This window comes from Piliocolobus tephrosceles, chromosome 14 (assembly GCF_002776525.5).
Source record: "Piliocolobus tephrosceles isolate RC106 chromosome 14, ASM277652v3, whole genome shotgun sequence".
Lineage (NCBI taxonomy): Eukaryota > Metazoa > Chordata > Mammalia > Primates > Cercopithecidae > Piliocolobus > Piliocolobus tephrosceles.
In genome coordinates, this window is record NC_045447.1 from 46,732,360 (window position 1) to 46,752,359 (window position 20,000).

General features: G+C 42.8%; 1 protein-coding gene across 4 annotated transcripts in view; it reads right to left on the bottom strand.

The window, feature by feature from the left end:
• The window catches only part of NFX1 (nuclear transcription factor, X-box binding 1), an 86,033-nt gene that overhangs the window by 9,538 nt on the left and 56,495 nt on the right, over positions 1-20,000 (bottom strand). For all 4 annotated transcript variants that reach the window (XM_023203342.1, XM_023203341.1, XM_023203340.1 and 1 more), the window contains exons 15-19: positions 16,490-16,569; positions 11,458-11,688; positions 10,548-10,621; positions 8,770-8,871; positions 8,065-8,106 (exon numbers count right to left, since the gene is read on the bottom strand). In XM_023203342.1, coding sequence (XP_023059110.1) covers positions 8,065-8,106; positions 8,770-8,871; positions 10,548-10,621; positions 11,458-11,688; positions 16,490-16,569 — 529 coding nt within the window. The remainder of the gene's footprint in view (positions 1-8,064; positions 8,107-8,769; positions 8,872-10,547; positions 10,622-11,457; positions 11,689-16,489; positions 16,570-20,000) is intronic.

Genomic DNA, 20,000 nt, shown 5'->3' on the forward strand with positions numbered 1-20,000 from the left:
GCCATTCTCCTGCCTCAGCCTCCGGAGTAGCTGGGACTAAAGGCGCCGCCACTTCGCCCGGCTAGTTTTTTGTATTTTTTAGTAGAGACGGGGTTTCACCGTGTTAGCCAGGATGGTCTCGATCTCCTGACCTCGGGATCCGCCCGTCTCGGCCTCCTAAAGTGCTGGGATTACAGGCTTGAGCCACCGCGCCCGGCCTGCTGTACTAATTTATAATCCCACCAAGAGTGTATAAGTGTTCCCTTTTTTCTAATTGTTTTTTTGAGGCTGGGTCTGGCTCTTGTCGCCCAGGCTGGAGTGCAATGGTATGATCTCAGCTCACTATAACTTCCTGGGCTTAAGCCGTCCTCCCACCTCAAGCTCTCCAGTAGCTGGAACTATAAGTGTGCCACCATGCCTGGCTAATTTTTGTATTTTTTGTAGAGACAGGGTTTTGCTGTGTTGCCCAGGCTGGTCTTGAACTCCAGAGCTCAAGTGATCTGCCGGCCTCAGCCACCCAAATGCTGGGATTATGGGCATGAGCCGCTGTGCCCGGCCCCTTTTTTCACTATAACATTTTTCTTTATGTATATATATATATGTATATATTTTTGGAGATGGAGTCTTGCTCTTGTTGCGCAGGCTGGAGCACAATGGTGCGATCTTCGCTCACTGCAACCTCCGCCTCCCGGATTCAAGTGATTCTCCTGCCTCAGTCTCCCGAATAGCTGGAATTACAGGCGCCCGCAACCATGCCCAGCTAATTTTTGTATTTTTAGTAGAGATGGGGTTTCAACATGTTGGCCAGGCTGGTCTTGAACTCCTGACCTCAGGTGATCCGTCCGCCTCGGCCTCCCAAAGTGCTGGGATTACGGGTGTGGGCCATTGTGCCCAGCCTTTCTCTATAATTTTAAGTAGCTGCCATTATTATATACAAAATTGTCTCACCCTCCCCCAAAAATAAGAATGTGAGGTAATGCATATGCTAATTAGCTTTATTTAGCCATTCCACAATGTATACATACACATCATGCTGTATTACCATAAATATATACCATTTTTATTTAATAAAAAAATTAAAAAAACTTCGTTTCTTTGCCTCTCCCCAGCATTATCTTGTTAGCATTTCTCACATTATTATTTTGTTTTCATACTTAACTGTTTTCATAGCTCAGTCTTCTAATTATGTATATCCCATATTTTAATTATTTCCCATTTAGTGGAACTTTAACAGTTCCCCAGTTTCTCAATATTATATAGGACACAATTAATATCTCTGTGCAAAAAGCTTTGAAAATGTTTCCAGTTGTGGGGTACACGGAATGGACATAAGACTCTTGATCAATGTGGAGTAAGTGGTCTCCAGAATTGCCACTTTGTGCCCTAGCCATCAGTGTCTGAATCTCATGGCACCTCACCAACACTCAGTTATTTTATTTTTTTAAAGATAGATTTTAGCTTAGCACTTAGTACAATTTTCATTTACACTGCACCAGGAGTCACTTACAAGCTTAGTTCCTACAATAATCTGGTTCACATTGCTAGACTTCCAATTTTTCAAAAGAGGCTTACTTTTCAAATTTTCATGAGAATTTCTAGGGGAAGATCTTTTGATGTTTTGGTTAGTTGGCCACTAATTCAAAATTAAACACCAATAAAACCTGTCTGTGGGCTGAATTTGGCCTGCTAGTTTTTTATTTCTACAATAGAGATATACACACATGCATACACACATACATATATGCACAGGTGTATGTGTGTATATATGTGTGTGTATTAGATAGATATAACTTTAGGTGGAATTTTCTTTAAATTTGCATTTTTTTTCTCTTAGGTTTGTGTGTATTTATGAAAGAATCTATATAGTAAGGGTCATTATGTCATCACCAAGATTGAGGAGAAATTCAAAAGGCTTTCAAAAATACCTAGTTTTAATCAATAACATTTACTGAGTACCTACTATGTGCCAAGCTCTTGCGCCAAGAGCTTTATGAGTATCATTTTTAATTTTAATGTATTAATCCTCACAACAACTCTGGAAGGTAAATACTGTTACTGTCATCATTTCTAGATTTTTAAGAACCTACGGCTTACAGACAGTATGTGACTTTCCCAAGGTCTCACAGCTAATGATTTGTGACGCTAGGATTCAAATCCAGACAATCTGACTCTAGATCTCTGGCTCTAACTAGTATACAATATGTCTTTCAACCACCAAAAGTATATTTCCATGTTTGGAGACCTTCTGTGTATTCACTATAGCATTTCTGAATACCTAGGACTCCTAATTTACATTCTGCAGCTGAGAACACTGACTGATGGTTCCTAAAGGGCAAGGATTTTGAACAGCACTCATTACGAAGTTATTGTAAGGGTCAAATCAAGGAAAATTTGGACAGTACTACTAGTCATCATATTACCTCTACACAATATGTAAAGAGGTACTATTAAAATTGTTGAAAGTCAAACTTCAAGGTAAAATAGGGCTATACTTTGTCTGCATTTGTCTAACATTGTATCTTAAACAAATTTCAAGGACAAGTTATGATAATATTACAATAAACTTCTGTATACCCTTCACCTAAATTCTTCAATTATTAGCATTTTGCAGGGCTATTCAATTTAACCAATCTTTGCTAGAATCAGAAAGTTTGCCAGTCGTTGAATAAATGCCTGATAGCGTATCCTCAAATAACTTACTGCAGACATCATATTTAATGGTGAAATACTTAAAGTTTTCCCCAAGAGATGGAGGATTAGTCAGGAATATCTATCTATCTATCTATCTATCTATCTATCTATCTATCTATCTATTTTTTTGTGAGACTCAGTCTTGCTCTGTTGCCTAGGCTGGAGTGTGGTGGCGTGATCTCGGCTCACTGCAACCTCTGCCTCCCAGGTTCAAGCAATTCTCTTGCCTCAGTCTCCTCAGTAGCTGGGACCACAGGCGTCCGCCCCACGCCCGCTAATTTTTGTATTTTTAGTAGAGACAGGGTTTCACCATGTTGGCCAGGCTGGTCTCCAACTCTTGACCTCAAGTGATCTGCCTGCTTCAGCCTCCCAAAGTGCTGGGATTACAGGCGTGAGCCACCATGCCCGGCCAAGGAATATCTATTATTACCACCTTCCATTCAACAATATACTGAAGGCCCTAGCCAGTGCAATGAGGTAAGAAGAAGAAATAAAAGTTAAGAATTGGAAAGAAGGAAAAAAGATAAAAGAAAAAAGAAAAGAAAAAACAGGAATTGAAATTAAATTACTATTATTAGAAGACATGATTGTGTATATGCAAAATCCAAAAGAATCTACAGTATCAGAAATAAGTGAATTTAGTAAGGTTGCTAAATAAGTCAATAAATATAAATTGTATTTCTAAATACCAGCAACAAGCAATTAGAAAATACCAATTTAGGCCAGGTGTGGTGGCTCACACCTGTAAACCCAGCACTTTGGAAGGCTGAGGCAGGAGGATTGCTTGAGACCACGAATGTGAGACCAGCCTGGCCAAAATAGTGAGATGCCATCTCTACAAGAAAAAAAAAAAAAACAACAAAAAAATTAGCTGGATGTGGTACAAAAATTCTAAAAATCATTAGCTGGGTGTGGTGGCATGTACTTGCAGTTCCAGCTACTTGGGAGGTGAGGTGGGAGGATCACTTGAACCCAGGAGGTAGAGGCTGCAGTGAGCTGTAATTGTGCCATTGCACTCCAGCCTGGGAGACAGAGTGAGACGCTGTATCAAAAAAAAAAAAAAAAAAAAAAAAAAAGTCAAGCCATTCATAGAATTTTTTCTGCTTTATCTGTGATATATTTTTATGCCTGCTGAAGCATATAAACATCTTCTGTAACACATTTCTAAAACGAACATTTGCTTTAAAATGAAGGCCTTGTAATTTGCATTTTTTCTTGAGGATGTCAACCTGGTCAAAAACAAAATAAACAAAACCCTTGTCACATTACATAATAATAATTTTTAAAAAATTAAGGCCGGGCGCGGTGGCTCAAGCCTGTAATCCCAGCACTTTGGGAGGCCGAGATGGGCAGATCACGAGGTCAGGAGATCGAGACCATCCTGGCTAGCATGGTGAAACCCCGTCTCTACTAAAAAATACAAAAAACTAGCTAGGCAATGTGGCGGGCGCCTGTAGTCCCAGCTACTCGGGAGGCTGAGGCAGGAGAATGGCGTAAACCCAGGAGGCGGAGCTTGCAGTGAGCTGAGACCCGGCCACTGCACTCCAGCCTGGGCGGCAGAGCGAGACTCCGTCTCAAAAAAAAAAAAAAAAAATTAAAAGTTGGCCAGGCGTGGTGTCTCACACCTGTAATCCCAGCACTTTGGGAGGCCAAGGTGGGTGGATCATGAGGTCAGGAGATTGAGATCCTGGCTAACATGGTGAAATCCCATCTCTACTAAAAATACAAAAAATTAGTCGGGTGTGGTGGCGGGCACCTGTAGTCCCAGTTACTTGGGAGGCTGAGGCAGGAGGATGGCGTGAACCTGGGAGGTGGAGCTTGCAGTGAGCCAAGATCGCGCCACTGCACTCCAGCCTGGGTGACACAGCGAGACTCTGTCTCAAAAAACAAAAAAAATTACAAGTAATACAAGGAAAAAACCCATCTATAGCAGCATCAAAAATCAAGAAACAAATCTACCAACAGAACACAAAATCTATATATAGAAAACATAAAGTATCATTGAGAGAAATCAAAGAAGACATGAAATGCAAGAATACACCTTCCTCATGGATTAGAAAATTCAATACTGTAAGGATTGCAAATTGACCTACAAGTTAAATACCAACTCAATCAAAATCCCAGCAGGTTTCTTGGGTATATATTATAAGAAGTCAATTGTGAAATATAAGTGGATATGGGCTGGGTGCAGTAGCTCATGCTTATAATCCCAGCACTTTGGGGGGCCAAGGTAGGAGGTTTGCTTGAGCCAGAAGTTTGAGACTATCCTGGTCAACATAGTAAAACCCCATGTTTACAAAAAAAAAAAAAAAAAAAAGAAAGAAAAACTTAGCCAGTCGTAGTGGTGTGTGTGCCTATAGTTCACCTATTTTGGAGGCTGAGGCACGAGGATCCCTTGAGCCCAGGAGTTCAAGGGTGCAGTGAACTATGATTGTGCCATTACATTCCAGCATGGGTGACAGAGCAAGATCCTATCTCAATAAATAAATAAATAAATGAAAAAGACATTAAGTTGAAATGTAAAGAGCTAAGAATAAAGAATAATCAAAGACAATATTGAAAAGGAGTCATGGTTGAGGATATATACTACCAGATATTAAGACTTGTTATAAAGGCACAGTAATTAAGACAGTGTGATACTAGTGCAGTCGAACACGATGAGCTCAGAAATAGACTCACATACATATATTTGATATACTTTTATTTATTTATTTATTTAATTTTATTTTTTGACACGAAGTCTTGCACTGTTGCCCAGGCTGGAGTGCAGTAGCATGATCTCGGCTCACTGAAAGCTCCGCCTCCTGGGTTCACGCCATTCTCCTGACTCAGCCTCCCGAGTAGCTGGGACTACAGGCACCCACCACCATGCCCGGCTAATTTTTTGTATTTTTTAGTAGAGACGGGGTTTCACCGTGTTAACCAGGATGGTCTCGATCTCCTGACCTCGTGATCCACCCACCTCAGCCTCCCAAAGTGCTGGGATTACAGGCATGAGCCACCGTGCCCAGGCTATTTTTGTTTTTGTTTTTTGAGACAGGGTTTCACTCTGTCACCAAGAGTATAGTCTAGGCTGGTGATCATGGCTCACTGTAGCCTCAGCCTTGCAGGTTCAAGCAATCCTCCCACCTCAGCCTCCCAAGTAACTGGGACTACAGGTATGTACCACCACACCTGGCTAATTTTGTTTTATTTTTTGTAGAGATGAGGTTTTGCCAAGTTGCCCAGGCTTATAGGTGATTTATGACAGAGGTGGCACTGCAGAGTGCTGCGAAAAGGACAATCTTGGTACTTGTCAAATGGATATTTGCATGGAAAAAAGCTGAATTGTAAACTCTCCTTATCCATACTCAAAAAAATCAGTACAGGTCAACTGTAGATTTAAAGTGTGAAAGGTAAAATAATACACTTTCTAGATAGTAACAGAATATCATCATGGCCTCAGGATAGACAAATTTTTCTAAATAGGACATGAAAAATGCTTATTAAGAAACTCAAATAAACTGGACAATATTAACATAAAAATTTCTGTTTATCAAAAGACATCAAGAGTTCTTCAGCTTCTGGGATTAAAAAAAAGGCATCAAGAGAGTAAAAAATGAAGGTACAGAGTACAACAAAGTACTCACAATGTATACAGAAAGCCAACAAAGGACTTATATTCAGAATACATAAATAATTCCTACTAATCAATACAAAAGAGCACAAAAAAATAAGCAAAGGACTTGTATAGGCACTTCAAAAATAAGGCTATCCAATGGCCAGTAACTATAAGAAAGGTGCTCAATCTCTTAAGTCATTGGGAAAAAAGAAATTAAAAGCTCAATGACATCTTGTTATACACATCTACAAAATGGCTAAAATTAAAAAGACTGACAATTCCAAGTGCTGACAAAAATGTACAGCAATGGGAATTATCCTTTGCTGGTGGGAGTGTAATTTGGTACAATCACTTTGGACACTGGCAGAATCTACTAAAGCTGAACATACGTAAACCCTATTAATCAGCAATTCTACTTCTGGTTTATATCCAACAGAAATGTACAGAAATATAGAGCAAAGCAAGTTTAAGAATGTTCTGGGCCGGGTGTGGTGGCTTGTAATCCCAACACTTTGGGAGGTGGAGGCAGGTGGATCACCTGAGGTCAGGAGCTTTGAGACCAGCCTGGCCAAACATGGTGAAACTCCATTTCTACTAAAAATAGAAAAATCAAGCCGGGTGCGGTGGCCCATGCCTGTAATCTCAGCACTTTGGGAGGCTGAGGTGGATGGATCATGAGGTCAGGAGATAGAGACCATCCTGGCCAACACAGTGAAACCCTGTCTCTACTAAAAATACAAAAAAATTAGCCGGGTGTGGTGGCAGGCGTCTGTGGTCCCAGCTACTTGGGAGGCTGAGGCAGGAGAATGGTGTGAACCTGGGAAGCAGAGCTTGCAATGAGCTGAGATTGCACCACTGCACTCCAGCCTGGGCGACAGAGCGAGACTCCGTCTTAAAAAAAAAAGCACAAAAATCAGCCAGACATGGTGGTGCGCGCCTGTAATGCCAGCTACTCTGAAGGCTAAGGCAAGAGAATCGCTTGAATCTGGGAGGCAGAGGTGGCAGTGAGCCAAGATCATGCCATTGCACTCCTGCCTGGGCGACAAGAGCAAAACTCCATCTCAAAAAACAAAAAATTCTTAACAGCTTTATTTGTAATAGTCTAATACTTAATACAAAGATATCCATTAACAGTAGAATGGGTAAATGAATAGTAATACAAAAAAAAATCATGCAGGAATAAAAATGAATAAAGCATTGCTACATGCAACAACACGAGTGAATGTCACAAAAATGTAATAAAAGAAGCCAGACAAAAATAATACAAACTACATGATTTCATCACCTACATAAAGTTCAAAAACTAATCTAAAGAGAAGTTAGGATAGAGGTTTTACATTTATGTAGAGTACAAGGGACAGTTCTGGTAATTATCTTTTCACCTGAGTGCTTCATTACACAACTATATTCATTTAGTGACGATTCACTGATCTGCACACTTCCAATCTTCACTATGTATGCTAAACTTCAATGAAAAGTTCACTAAACATTGTTTTAAACCTCTTTTCTCTGAGTCAGGAAGCTGGCCAGTCCCTGAACAAGTATGCTTGCTATGATGTTTATATCATGCCCAAAACCACACAGCTCATGTTTCTCAATATACTGAAATCACCTGAGTGATTATCCTTAAGACAATTCAATTCTTGGTAACGGCATTTCTCTTGCTCTTTGATAACAGTAAAAGACGCAGCGCAGTGCTGAGTGAATGTCTGATGTTTGAAGGGTTGCTCCCTTCCATTAATTTCACAGAGCTCAAGGGCAAGGAGATTAAAAAAGCAATTGAAACTACTTACTTTTTCCTTTCCAAGGCTGAACACTCCTCATCACACTCCAGCCTGGATAAGCAAATGAAAAAAAATAAAATAAAATCAGAGTACTGGCTGTACAGCTCTTATTCAGCAAGAAAAGAAAGTCTCAGTCAACCTGGAAGCACAGCTGACTCTTGCCAAAGAACATTCCCTCAGGCCAGGAAGCAGCCTGTGAGGCCACCTGCTCTTCAGTTTCCATTAGTACCCTTGCCCTAGAAATACCATTTCCCCAGGGACCCCAATCCAGGGATGGCTGGATGAGGTCCCTCTCAAGGACAGGTGGGATGGCCTCTCTGTTATGGGGCCTAGGAGTCCTCCAGTGGCCTCAGAGTGTTCCCTGGCTGCTCAGCCCCAAATGCTCCACAGGTGCCCCTCTTAACAGCCCAATCTCCCACTCCAGAGACAGTCATCACTCTGGGTTCTCTATTCTCATATGGGTTAAGGTAAACACATATAGGTCTCTGCTTCCTTTGGTTACTGTGAGGCCTGGAAAAGTCTCCTCTAGTCTTAGCTATCTCCTGAGTAGGATGCATTGGGGATGGAACGGATGTCTCAACATCAAATTGTCTATTGAATACTTATTATGTATGCAAGGCTCTACTATGAAGTACTGAGATAAATGAATAATCCCTGCCCTCTAATTGAAGTCTAATTGAAGAAAGAGGTACATATATGCATATTAAAAATTACCTGGCTTGATGAACTTCCTTTTTGGTAATTAATTTGCTGATCTCCACTGAACCTCCAAGCTGCATGTCTGTTATCTTAGAGGCCATGGAAATTGCAGCTATTCTGAAATATAAAAAAGAAAGGGAAAAAGAGGCATTGCAGTTTCACAAGAACCTCCTTATACTTGGGATACAGAAGACCTCTTTAAAAGCAAATCTAGGCCGGGTGTGGTGGCTCACGCCTGTAATCCTAGCACTTTGGGAAACTGAGGCAGGTGGCTCACCTGAAGTCAGGAGTTCAAGACCAGCCTGGCCAATATGGTGAAACCCCATCTCTACTAAAAATACAAAAAATTAGCCGGGCATGGTAGCAGGCTCCTGTGATTCCTGCTACTCAGGAGGCTGAGGCAGGAGAATCACTTGAACCTGGGAGGTGGAGGCTGCAGTGAGCTGAGATCACCCTATTGCACTCTAGCCTGGGTAACAAGAGCGAAACTCCATTTCAAAAAAAAAGCAAATCTATCACATGAAAACTGGTGTGGCCTTGGAAGCCCGGCTACTATGAACTACCGACATATCTATGTCATATCTCTTCAATTATATTCAAAGCAGCTACATGGGAAGCGATGAGGTGACTCAAACCCTCAGTATTCCCTAGAGCAACACTTGGCACTTAGTAGGTATTCAAACACAGTCAATCTGATGTGTGCATCCTCTTAAAGTCCTATATCCATGGCACCTCTCCCCATCTAACCATACATATATATGATATATAAATTATAATACATATTATATATTATACATATATATAAAACCATTCATTCTCTAACATCTCCATCTCAGCACTCAGATCCCTATATGGCTACACAGGTCCCAAGACTTCGGGAAGCTGCAGAGATACCTCATAGAACAATTAGAAACCCTCACACCGGCCGGGTGCGGTGGCTCAAGCCTATAATCCCAGCACTTTGGGAGGCCGAGACGGGCGGATCACGAGGTCAGGAGATCGAGACCATCCTGGCTAACACGGTGAAACCCCATCTCTGCTAAAAAATACAAAAAACTAGTCGGGCGAGGTGGCAGGTGCCTGTAGTCCCAGCTACTTGGGAGGCTGAGGCAGGAGAATGGCGTAAACCCTGGAGGCGGAGCTTGCAGTGAGCTGAGATCCAGCCACTGCACTCCAGCCTGGGCAACAGAGCGAGACTCCGTCTCAAAAAAAAAAGAAAAAAGAAACCCTCACACCAGAAGGGCACAGGGCTTAGCCCTGGCTGTGCCAATGACAAATGGTGGGATGTGAAAGCAATTCACCTAACTTCAGGACATCTTCCCTTCTTATCTCACAATGTAATATGACCAAAAGAGAGAAAAAGAGAAAGAGGAAGGAGGAAGTGGAAAAAATTTAAAGTTATTTTACACACTAAAGTTAGGGAAGAACTAGAGAAACTAGATTCTTAAAAATGTATGTAAGAAACTTTCTAGCCAGGTGTGGTGGCTCACTCCTGTGATCCCAGCACTTTGAGAGGCCGAGGTAGGAGACCAGCCTGGGAAACAGGGCTAGACCCCTCTCAATAAAACAAAACAAAACAAACAAAAAAACCTTTCCAGCTTTTAGAAAAGGTGCAAGGATACTATGATAAACACATGTATCTGTGCAGTGGTGTTTACAACTGATCACAACCAGTTACAGACTTGTTTCTTCTCCACTCCCACTGATTCACTTGATTAGCTTTAAAAACAAAACAAAACACACGTATCTGTTTCACCTAGGTCACCAATTGTTAACATTTAAGTAACACTAACCTTTGATAAGTACTAGATGCTTCAGAGCAAATCACCATCTCTTTTCTTCGTCCACATTCACACTGTAGCTCTACCTGAAGTCAGATGACATGGAATGACTTTTAGCGCACTGGAACCATGTGAATAAAGCAGTTTTCACTCTTAAATCCTCTTAAACCACAGCAGAGACTAGAGAGTCAGTGGGTGGCCACTCTCCAAGCTGGAAGAAGCTAACCACACATGCAAACTGACACAGTTGCTGACATGCTAGAAGTGCCTCATCCACAATGCCCCCTTTTGGAAACCACCTCTGCTCTTCATCCTGGCTGAAGGGGCAGGCCTGGGATGAAGTTTTTATCATCAGAGAAAGACGCTTGCCCTAGGCCCAACTGTGGCCTAGCCAACTCCACCTCCTCAAGGTGGCCACACTTGATCCTTTAGATCAGGCTAAAACTCCCATTTACCTGCTCTCATAGCACCCTCCACAAGGCTTAAACTACTCCCTCATGACACCACAGCCACAGTTAGTTATCTAAGCAATAACTGAATATCTGTCCCATCAGGTAGTGAGGGACCATGTGTCTCTTGTTCACAAATTTATCCCTAGCACCTCATACTACGTCTTGCACAAAAGACATTTATACATTTATTAAATAAATGGAGTAAACAATCAGTGTCTATTGAGAATCTGATCCAAGGGAGACACAGACTGTAGTCTGGTGGCAGTGGGTACCTGCTGAATCAAAAGGCCATACCAAGTTTGGCAGGCAGAAACCTGTGTGACTGACTCTACCCTTCTCTAACTTGTGGTTTTTGGCAACCAATGACCCCTGATTAAGATGCACGCCCAGGGGCTACTGTAGATAGTTCTGGACTCACTAGTAGCCTCAGAACCACAGTCAATGCTCCATCTGTGGCCAGAAATACCCACCTTGGCTTTACAAGCAGTCACAGGGCAGGGTGAGCTGGTATGGCAGGGGGCCATACACGGGTGACCACAGTCAGCTCTGGGGGTGGTGCAGGGCTGCTTGCAGGCCTCATCCACAAGACACTCCCCTTTGTGACAGAGTCTCTGACATTTGTGCATCCCACATGGTAGCGTGGCACTGCAGGGTAATCCGCAAGAGATATCAACCAGGTGACAGGGGATGTTGCTCCGAAACTAGGAGAGACAGAAGTAGTCAGATTCTCATCTCCATATGGGATTTGGGGTGAGTTTTAACTTTCTCTTAAAACATTTCTGAGCTTATAGCAGGTTTTTTGTTTGTTTTTGTTTTTCTGATAAAGGGTTTTACTCTGTCGCCTAGGCTGGAGTTTAATGGCATGATTATGACTTTCCTGGGGCTCACGTGATCCTCCCACCTCAGTCTCCCAAGTAGCTGGAATTGCAGGTGCATGCCACCACGCCTGGCTAATTTTTGTATTTTTTTTTTTTAAGAGATGGGGTTTCACCATGTTGCCCAGGCTGGTCTTGAACTCCTGAGTGGAAGCAATCCACCTGCCTAGGCCTCCCAAAGTGCTGAGATTACAGGTGTGAGGCACTGCATCTGGCAATAATGGTTTGTATTTATTTATTTATTATTTAGAGAGGAAGTCTCACTCTGTTGCCCAGGATGGAGTATAGTGGCACCCATCTCGGGGCTCAGTGCAACCTCCACCTCCAGGGTTCAAGGGATTCTCCAGCCTCAGACTCCCGAGTAGCTGGGATTACAGGTGTGTACTACCATGACCAGCTAATATTTGTATTTTCAGTAGAGACTGGGTTTCACCATGTTGGCCAGGCGGCTGGTCTTGAACTCCTGACTTCAAGCGATCCACTTGCCTCAGCCTCCCAAAGTGCTGGGATTACAGGCATGAACCACCACAGTCAGCCCAGTTTTTAAAATAAGAATTATTATTATTTTAATTTTTAGAGACAGGGTCTCACTATGTTGCCTAAGCTGGACTTGAACTTCTGGGCTCAAGTGATCCTCCTGCCTTAGTCTTCTGATTAGCTGGGACCATAGGTACATGCCACTACATCCGGCTTAAAAGCTGTATTTTTTATTTATTTATTTATTTATTTTTTTTTGAGGCAGAGTCTCACTCTGTCGACCGGGATGGAGTACTGTGGCCGGATCTCAGCTCACTGCAAGCTCCACCTCCCGGGTTCACGCCATTCTCCTGCCTCAGCCTCCCCGAGTAGCTGGGACTACAGGCGCCCGCCACCTCGCCCGGCTAGTTTTTGTATTTTTTAGTAGAGACGGGGTTTCACCGTGTTAGCCAGGATGGTCTCGATCTCCTGACCTCGTGATCCGCCCGTCTCCGCCTCCCAAAGTGCTGAGATTACAGGCTTGAGCCACCGCGCCCGGCCAAAAGCTGTATTTTTTAAAAAGCTCTATTTATCTGGAAAAAAATCACTTTGATTTTCAAAGTCTGAAAGGTTAGTTTGAGATGAAGAAAACAAACCTTAACTTTATTTAATAATCTCTGTTATGACTCAAAAGGATTTGTAGCAGAAGCCAAAAATGTGATCTGGGACATAAACTTTCCAAAGTGACAACAAACAAATGTAACTAGATAACTAGTGAGTGCTTGAAAATGCTATGACTAACTGGGAGGGGCAGATGATCTTTTCCCTCCTTTCTGAACTGCTAAAGCAGAGTCAATAGACTAACTCTTATAGACGCGGGGGTGGAAGGCAACCTTGGCCCAGGGTTCTGAGACTGAGGGCCATTTTTTTTGTTTGATTCTGCTTTTTTTTTTTGAGATGGTCTTCCTCTGTCGCCCAGGCTGGAGTGCAATGGCGCGATCTCAGCTCACTGCAACCTCCACCTCTCAGGTTCAAGCGGTTCTCCTGCCTCAGCCTCCCAAGTAGCTGGGACTACAGGTGTGTGCCACCATGGCCCAGCTAATTTTTGTATTTTTAGTAGAGACAGGGTTTCACTATGTTGGCCAGGCTGGTCTCAAACTGCTGATCTCAGGTGATCCACTTGCCTCAGCCTACCAAAGTGTTGGGATTACACGCGTGAGCCACTGTGCCCAGCCTGTTTTGCTTTTTTTTGAGGCAGAATATTGCTCTGTTGCCCAGGCTCGAGGGCAGTGGCACAATCATGGCTCACTGCAGCCTTGAACTCCTGGGTTCAAGTGATCCTCCTGCCTTAGCCTTCCAAGTAGCTGGGCATACAGGCATGCCACTAAATCCAGCTAATTTTTGTATTATTGTAGTCAGGATCCCACTGGTTGCCCAGGCTAGAAGGCTGTTTTCTGCAATTAAATACTTAACTCTCCTCATGTCTCCCAACTCATGGTCTCCACAACTTCAGGCAGTCCTGTCCTTTAAAAAATTTAGAGAAAACAGGCCATGGAACCCCCAACTCATTTTTTTTTCTTGAAAAATGGCCTGTTTCCAGGCTTCCTCACCATAGGAAAAAGCTGCTGAAATTTTACTCTTGTAGGACCAAAGGCTAGTCTTATATATTCACTCAAATTCTTTCATGAACCCTCGAAATGAGGGATGTACTTCTACTGCAGTGACACACAACTTCACCCTTGAAGATACCTCCAACATCTAGGACATACATGTTTCCCATCGCACTGGAATCCATATTTTGGTGGAATGTAGTTCTCAATCATTAAACACTTACGTATTCTACTACCAGGGCAATGGGGATAATTTTCGCCGATGCTCTGCCCTGTCATCCTCTCCACATTACTTTCTTCTCGCTACCCTTTAGGACGTTAATTCTTGCAAAATACCTGGAGGGCCCTTCCATCCTCCTTAGCCCTCTGTATTTCCCACATTACTGCTATTGTCTGTTTTCATGCCTGCCTCCCGACCCAAAGTGAAGGCTTCATAAGGGCAAGGGTTAGTCTCGTTCACTTTCAAATCACCCAAACCTAGCCTGTTACCTAGCACATAGTAGGTACTCATACTCGTTATCTGTTGAATGAAGTCTGAATAAGCCATCAACACAAAGATAACACATTGATGTTTTAGAATGGATAAACTGGAAAAGGTGAGATACACAGAAAAGAATAAATACCAAGGACTTGAGAACCACCCACAGGAAATCAGTGGAGGAATATACGTCCATGAAGATAAAAGAATATGGCATGTTGTTATAGATGTCAAGAGAGTTTCATGAAATGTTGGCCAATACATCATGACGCAAAATAAGCAGGTTACAAAACAGTATCTTTTTTTTTTTTTGGTATAGGACAGTTGGAATGTAGAAAACAGTATCATCTTAATCAGAGCAAGGAAAAATGTGTATCACATGTCTGGTGGTTTATATGCCAGAATGTTAGAGTATTTCTTTCTCAGTAGCAGAATTAAATCTTTTCAACTGTACAATAAATATGCATTTTTTATAGGACTTCACTTTATTGCATTTCATAGATATCACATTTTTTACAAATTGCAAGTTTGTGGCAACCCTGTGTCCAGCAAGTCTATCTGTTCCACTTTTCCAACAGCACATGCTCATTTCGTGTCTGCGTCACATTTTGGTAATTCTCGCAACATCTCAGAATTTTTCATTATTCTATCTGTTATGGTGACCTATGATCAGTGATTTTTTTTTTTCCTTTTTCTTATTTCAATAGTTCTTGGGGAACAGGTGGTGTCTGGCTACATGGATAAGTTCCTTAGTAGTGATTTCTGAGATTTTGGTGCACCCATCACTCGAGGAGTGTACATTGCACCCAATGTGTAGTTTTTAAAATTTATTTATTTTTTTTTCGAGATGGAGTCTTGCTCTGTTGCCCAGGCTAGAGTGCAGTGGCACAATCTTGGCTCACTGCAATGTCCACCTCCCGAGTTCAAGCAATTCTCCTGCCTCAGCCTCCCAAGTAGCTGGGATTACAGGGATGCACCACCATGCCCAGCTAATTTTTTTAGTAGAGATGGGGTCTCACCATGTTGGCCAGGTTGGTCTCGAACTCCTGACCTCGTAATCTGCCTGCCTCGTCCTCCCAAAGTGCTGGGATTCTAGGCATGAGCCACCATGCTCGGCCCCAGTGTGTAGTTTTTTATATCCCTCACCCGCCTCCCATCCTTTCCCTAGAGTCCCCAAAGTCCACTGTATCATTCTCATGCCTTTGTGTCCTCATAGCTTAGCTCCCACTTATGAGTGAAAACATACGATGTTTGGTTTTCCATTCCTGAGTTACTTCACTTAGAATAACGGTCTCCAAATCCATCCAGGTTGCTGTGAATGCCATTATTTCGTTCCTGGCTGAGTAGTATTCCATGGTACGTATATATATATATATACACCACAATTTCTTTATCCACTTGTTGATTGATGGGCAGTTGGGCTGGTTCCACATTTTTGTAATTGTGAATTGTGCCGCTATAAACATGCGTGTGCAGGTATCTTTTTCGTATAATGACTTCTTTTCTTCTGGGTAGATGCCCAGTAGTGGGACTGCTGGATCAAACGGTAAATCTACTTTTAGTTCTTTAAGGAATCGCCAGTTTTCCACAGTGGTTGTACTAGTTTACATTCCCACCAGCAGTGTAAAAGTGTTCCCTTTTCACCACATCCACGCCAACATCTATTATTTTTTGATTACTGCCATTTTTGCAGGAATAAGGCGGTTATTAAAAAGAAAAAATTGGTGTTTTAAAGTAAAATGATTGGAACAGACAACAGATCATTGGTTTTCAGGGACTGGAATTGGGGACATTGAGTACACAGGGGCATGAAGGATGTTTGGGGGTGACTGAACTGTTCTACATCTTGATTGTGGTAGTGGTTTGATGGTATGTATGCTTTTGTTAAAACTCATGGATCTGTACAATAAAAAGGGTAAATTCTGTTGTATGCAAATTACATCTTAAGAAAAAATTTTTAAGCAATGGAAAGCTTCTACTTCTGAATGTATTTACTTTGAGAAACAATGAGACTAACAATTCTTAAGTACTAAAATCATGAAGCTCTGCCTGGAACAATGAGCACTTGAGAGAGAAAACTTACCTCATGCTTGCCCATGCACCACTTCTGAGTTAGGAAAGTGCAAGGGGGACACTTCTCTTCACTATGACAAGAATGATATACTGCAGAAAGAGAAAGGTAACTTTAGGAATACTTTCGAAATAAAGCCACATAAACCATTATACATCACATAAATGGCATACGGCATGAAACTTTTAAATTCAGAAACTGGGAGTACTTTTAAAAAATGGTCACAGGAAAGTAAAAAGTACCTGACTTTATGTTAAAGTGTTGAAGGACAAGCATGAGCGAGAAAAAGAAACCCAACCAAGGCGGAAGAGACATGCCCAAACAGAAGCAGAGGAGGCAGCTTTCTCATCTCATCTCTTACAGCACAGCCATATGGTCCATCCAATTCTACTATGTCATTCTTTTGGCCCTACCTTAACAGCAACTGCTCACTTCTGCTTAGATATCTTTGCTATTAATTCCATCTAAAATGCTTCTGCTGATTCCTTCCAATTTCATTACTGCTTATAAGGGGAAGTTCATCAAAATTCACCTCCTACAATGAAGCTTTCCTTGGCTGACTACACTCTAGCCTGAGCTCCCTCACACTTCCTGGTGTCTCAGTTCCTACACAGATGGGTTGCTGCCACATTATTTAGCCCATCTGCATGTGAAGGGTGGTTGTATCATGTGTATTGAACAACCATTCTCCTCCTCGCAGGGAGAACGTAAGAAACTCATGGTCACGGGGTATTTTTCTCTTCCTCTGAAGTTCCCTCTGTGTCTGACACCATGTTAGAAATACAGTAAACACTTAAGAAAATGGAAATGAATGGGGAACAAAATAGGCTAAAACAACACAATTCACAAATGGTGAAGTTCTTACTATGGATCTTGCCCAGCAGGATTTGGGCTTCATCTGTAACACCTGCAAGTAAGTGTAAAGGAGGGAACGGGTGGTGACTGGCCTGGGCATGTACTTCATGCTGGTATGAATGCCACAGGAGGGGCTTCCAAACTATGCTGGGAGGACTATCCTAAGATTCCCAAGGAAGGAGGGAACATTCCACTTAATGAAGAATTTAAGGCCGGGCGCGATAGCTCAAGCCTGTAATCCCAGCACTTTGGGAGGCTGAGACGGGCGGATCACGAGGTCAGGAGATCGAGACCATCCTGGCTAACACGGTGAAACCCTGTCTCTACTAAAAAACACAAAAAACTAGCTGGGCGAGGTGGCGGGCGCCTGTAGTCCCAGCTACTCGGGAGGCTGAGGCAGGAGAATGGTGTAAACCCGGAAGCGGAGATTGCAGTGAACTGAGATCCGGCCACTGCACTCATGCCTGGGTGACAGAGTGAGACTCCGTCTCAAAAAAAAAAAAAAGAATTTAAGTTCTGTTTTACTCCATTAACTTAAAAAATCAAGAGCTGGTTTTCTAGTTTTAAGTCTGAATCATATTGCCAGACTAACTGTGGGTATCAAATCTGGTCCCCTGAATTATTTCAGGTTTGCCTCTGGTATTTGGTAAAATGAAATGATGGGCCCAGTATGGTGATAGACGAAAGCCAGCAACCAGACTTGACAGATACAGAAACTGAGTGATGTCAAGTGGTTGTTGGCCTGGTATCTGAGCAGTTTATCAGAGAAAAACTGGAAACACTGAAATGTCCAGCAACACAAGACTGACTGAATAAGTTATGGACCATCCATGTAACAGGACACTCAATTGCCATTAAAAATTTATATTAAAAAAATACTGACAAGGCGACAGATTAAACATATAATAATAAGAGTGGGAAAAAAGCTAGTTAAAAGCATTCAGTTCAGTAAGATCCCACTTTTATTTTGGGGAAAAAATGCAAACATATATATTTGCACATGGCAAAAGACCCTGAGAAATACACGTAAGGTATAATCCTTAGGAGGTGACACATAATAGATTATTTAATTTCAAACTTTTGACTTTATTTATTTTTTTTGAGTCAGTCTCACTTTGTTACCCAGGCTGGCGTGCAATGGCGCAATCTCGGCTCACTGCAACCTCTGCCTCCTGGGTTCAAGTGATTCTCTTGCCTCAGCCTCCCAAGTAGCTGGGATTATAGGCATCTGCCACCACGCCAGGCTAAGTTTTGTATTTTTAGTAGAGACAGGGTTTTACCATGTTGGCCAGACTAGTCTCAACCTTCTGACCTCAGGTGATCCACCTGCCTCGGCTTCCCAAAGAGAGGCGTGAGTCACTGCACCTGGCCTTTTTTTTCTATTTTTTTTTTTTTTTGAGATGGAGTCTCACTCTGTTGCCCAGGCTGAAGTGCAGTAGCATGATCTTGGCTCACTGCAACCTCTGCCTCCCTGATTCAAGCAATACTCCTGTCTCAGCCTCCCGAGTAGCTGAGATTACAAGTACCTGCCACAATGCCTGGCTAACTTTTGTATTTTTAGTAGAAACAGGGTTTCACCACGTTGGCCAGGTTGGTCTCAAACTCCTGACCTCAAGTGACCTGCCCACCTCAGCCTCCCAAAGTGCTAGGATTACAGGCATGAGCCACTGTGCCTGGCCTCTATTTTCTTTTTTGAGACAGAGTATTGGTCTGTCACTAGGCTGGAGTGCAGTGGTGCGATCTCAGCTTACTGCAACCTCTGCCCCGCGGGTTCAAGTGATTCTCCTGCCTCAGCCTCCTGAGTAGCTGGGACCACAGGCACATACCAACACGCCTGGCTAATTTTTGTATTTTTAGTAGAGACGGGGTTTTACCATGTTGGGCAGGATGGTCTCAAACTCTTGACCTCATGATCTGCCCCCCTTGGTCTCCCAAAGTGCTGGGATTACAGGCATGAGCCACTGCGCCTGGCCCTGGCCTCTATTTTCTTTTTTTTTTTTGAGACGGAGTCTCACTCTGTTGCCCAGGCTGGAGTGCAGTGGCCGGACCTCAGCTCACTGCAAGCTCCGCCTCCTGGGTTCACGCCATTCTCCTGCCTCAGCCTCCCGAGTAGCTGGGACTACAGGCGCCTGCCACCTCGCCCGGCTAGTTTTTTGTATTTTTCAGTAGAGACGGGGTTTCACCGTGTTAGCCAGGATGGTCTCGATCTCCTGACCTCGTGATCCACCCGTCTCGGCCTCCCAAAGTGCTGGGATTACAGGCTTGAGCCACCGCGCCCGGCCTATTTTCTTAATTTTAATAGGATAAATACATATTGCTTCTATAACAACAAAAAAGTCACTTTTAATTTTGTAAAAAGACGCTAAATTTCAAAATACGCACCAAAGTGGAGACCACAAAGAAATAAAAGTTCTTGAGAGAGAAGATCAGCTGGGGTGTCTTCCAACCTTTTTAGGTGTCTTTGACATCCCTAGAGTAAACCAATGGAGTAAACCAACTATATCACGATGGACTGGATGCAGAAGTAGATATGAGAATTCAGGTGTGATTCCAAGCTGTGGCCCAGATTACAGACCCACCTTCACAGAAGCAGCCCCTAAGCATGGGAGCAAGGGGCAGCCATCACAGCATGACTTCAGAGCAGCAAAGACAGTTACACAGCAGGATC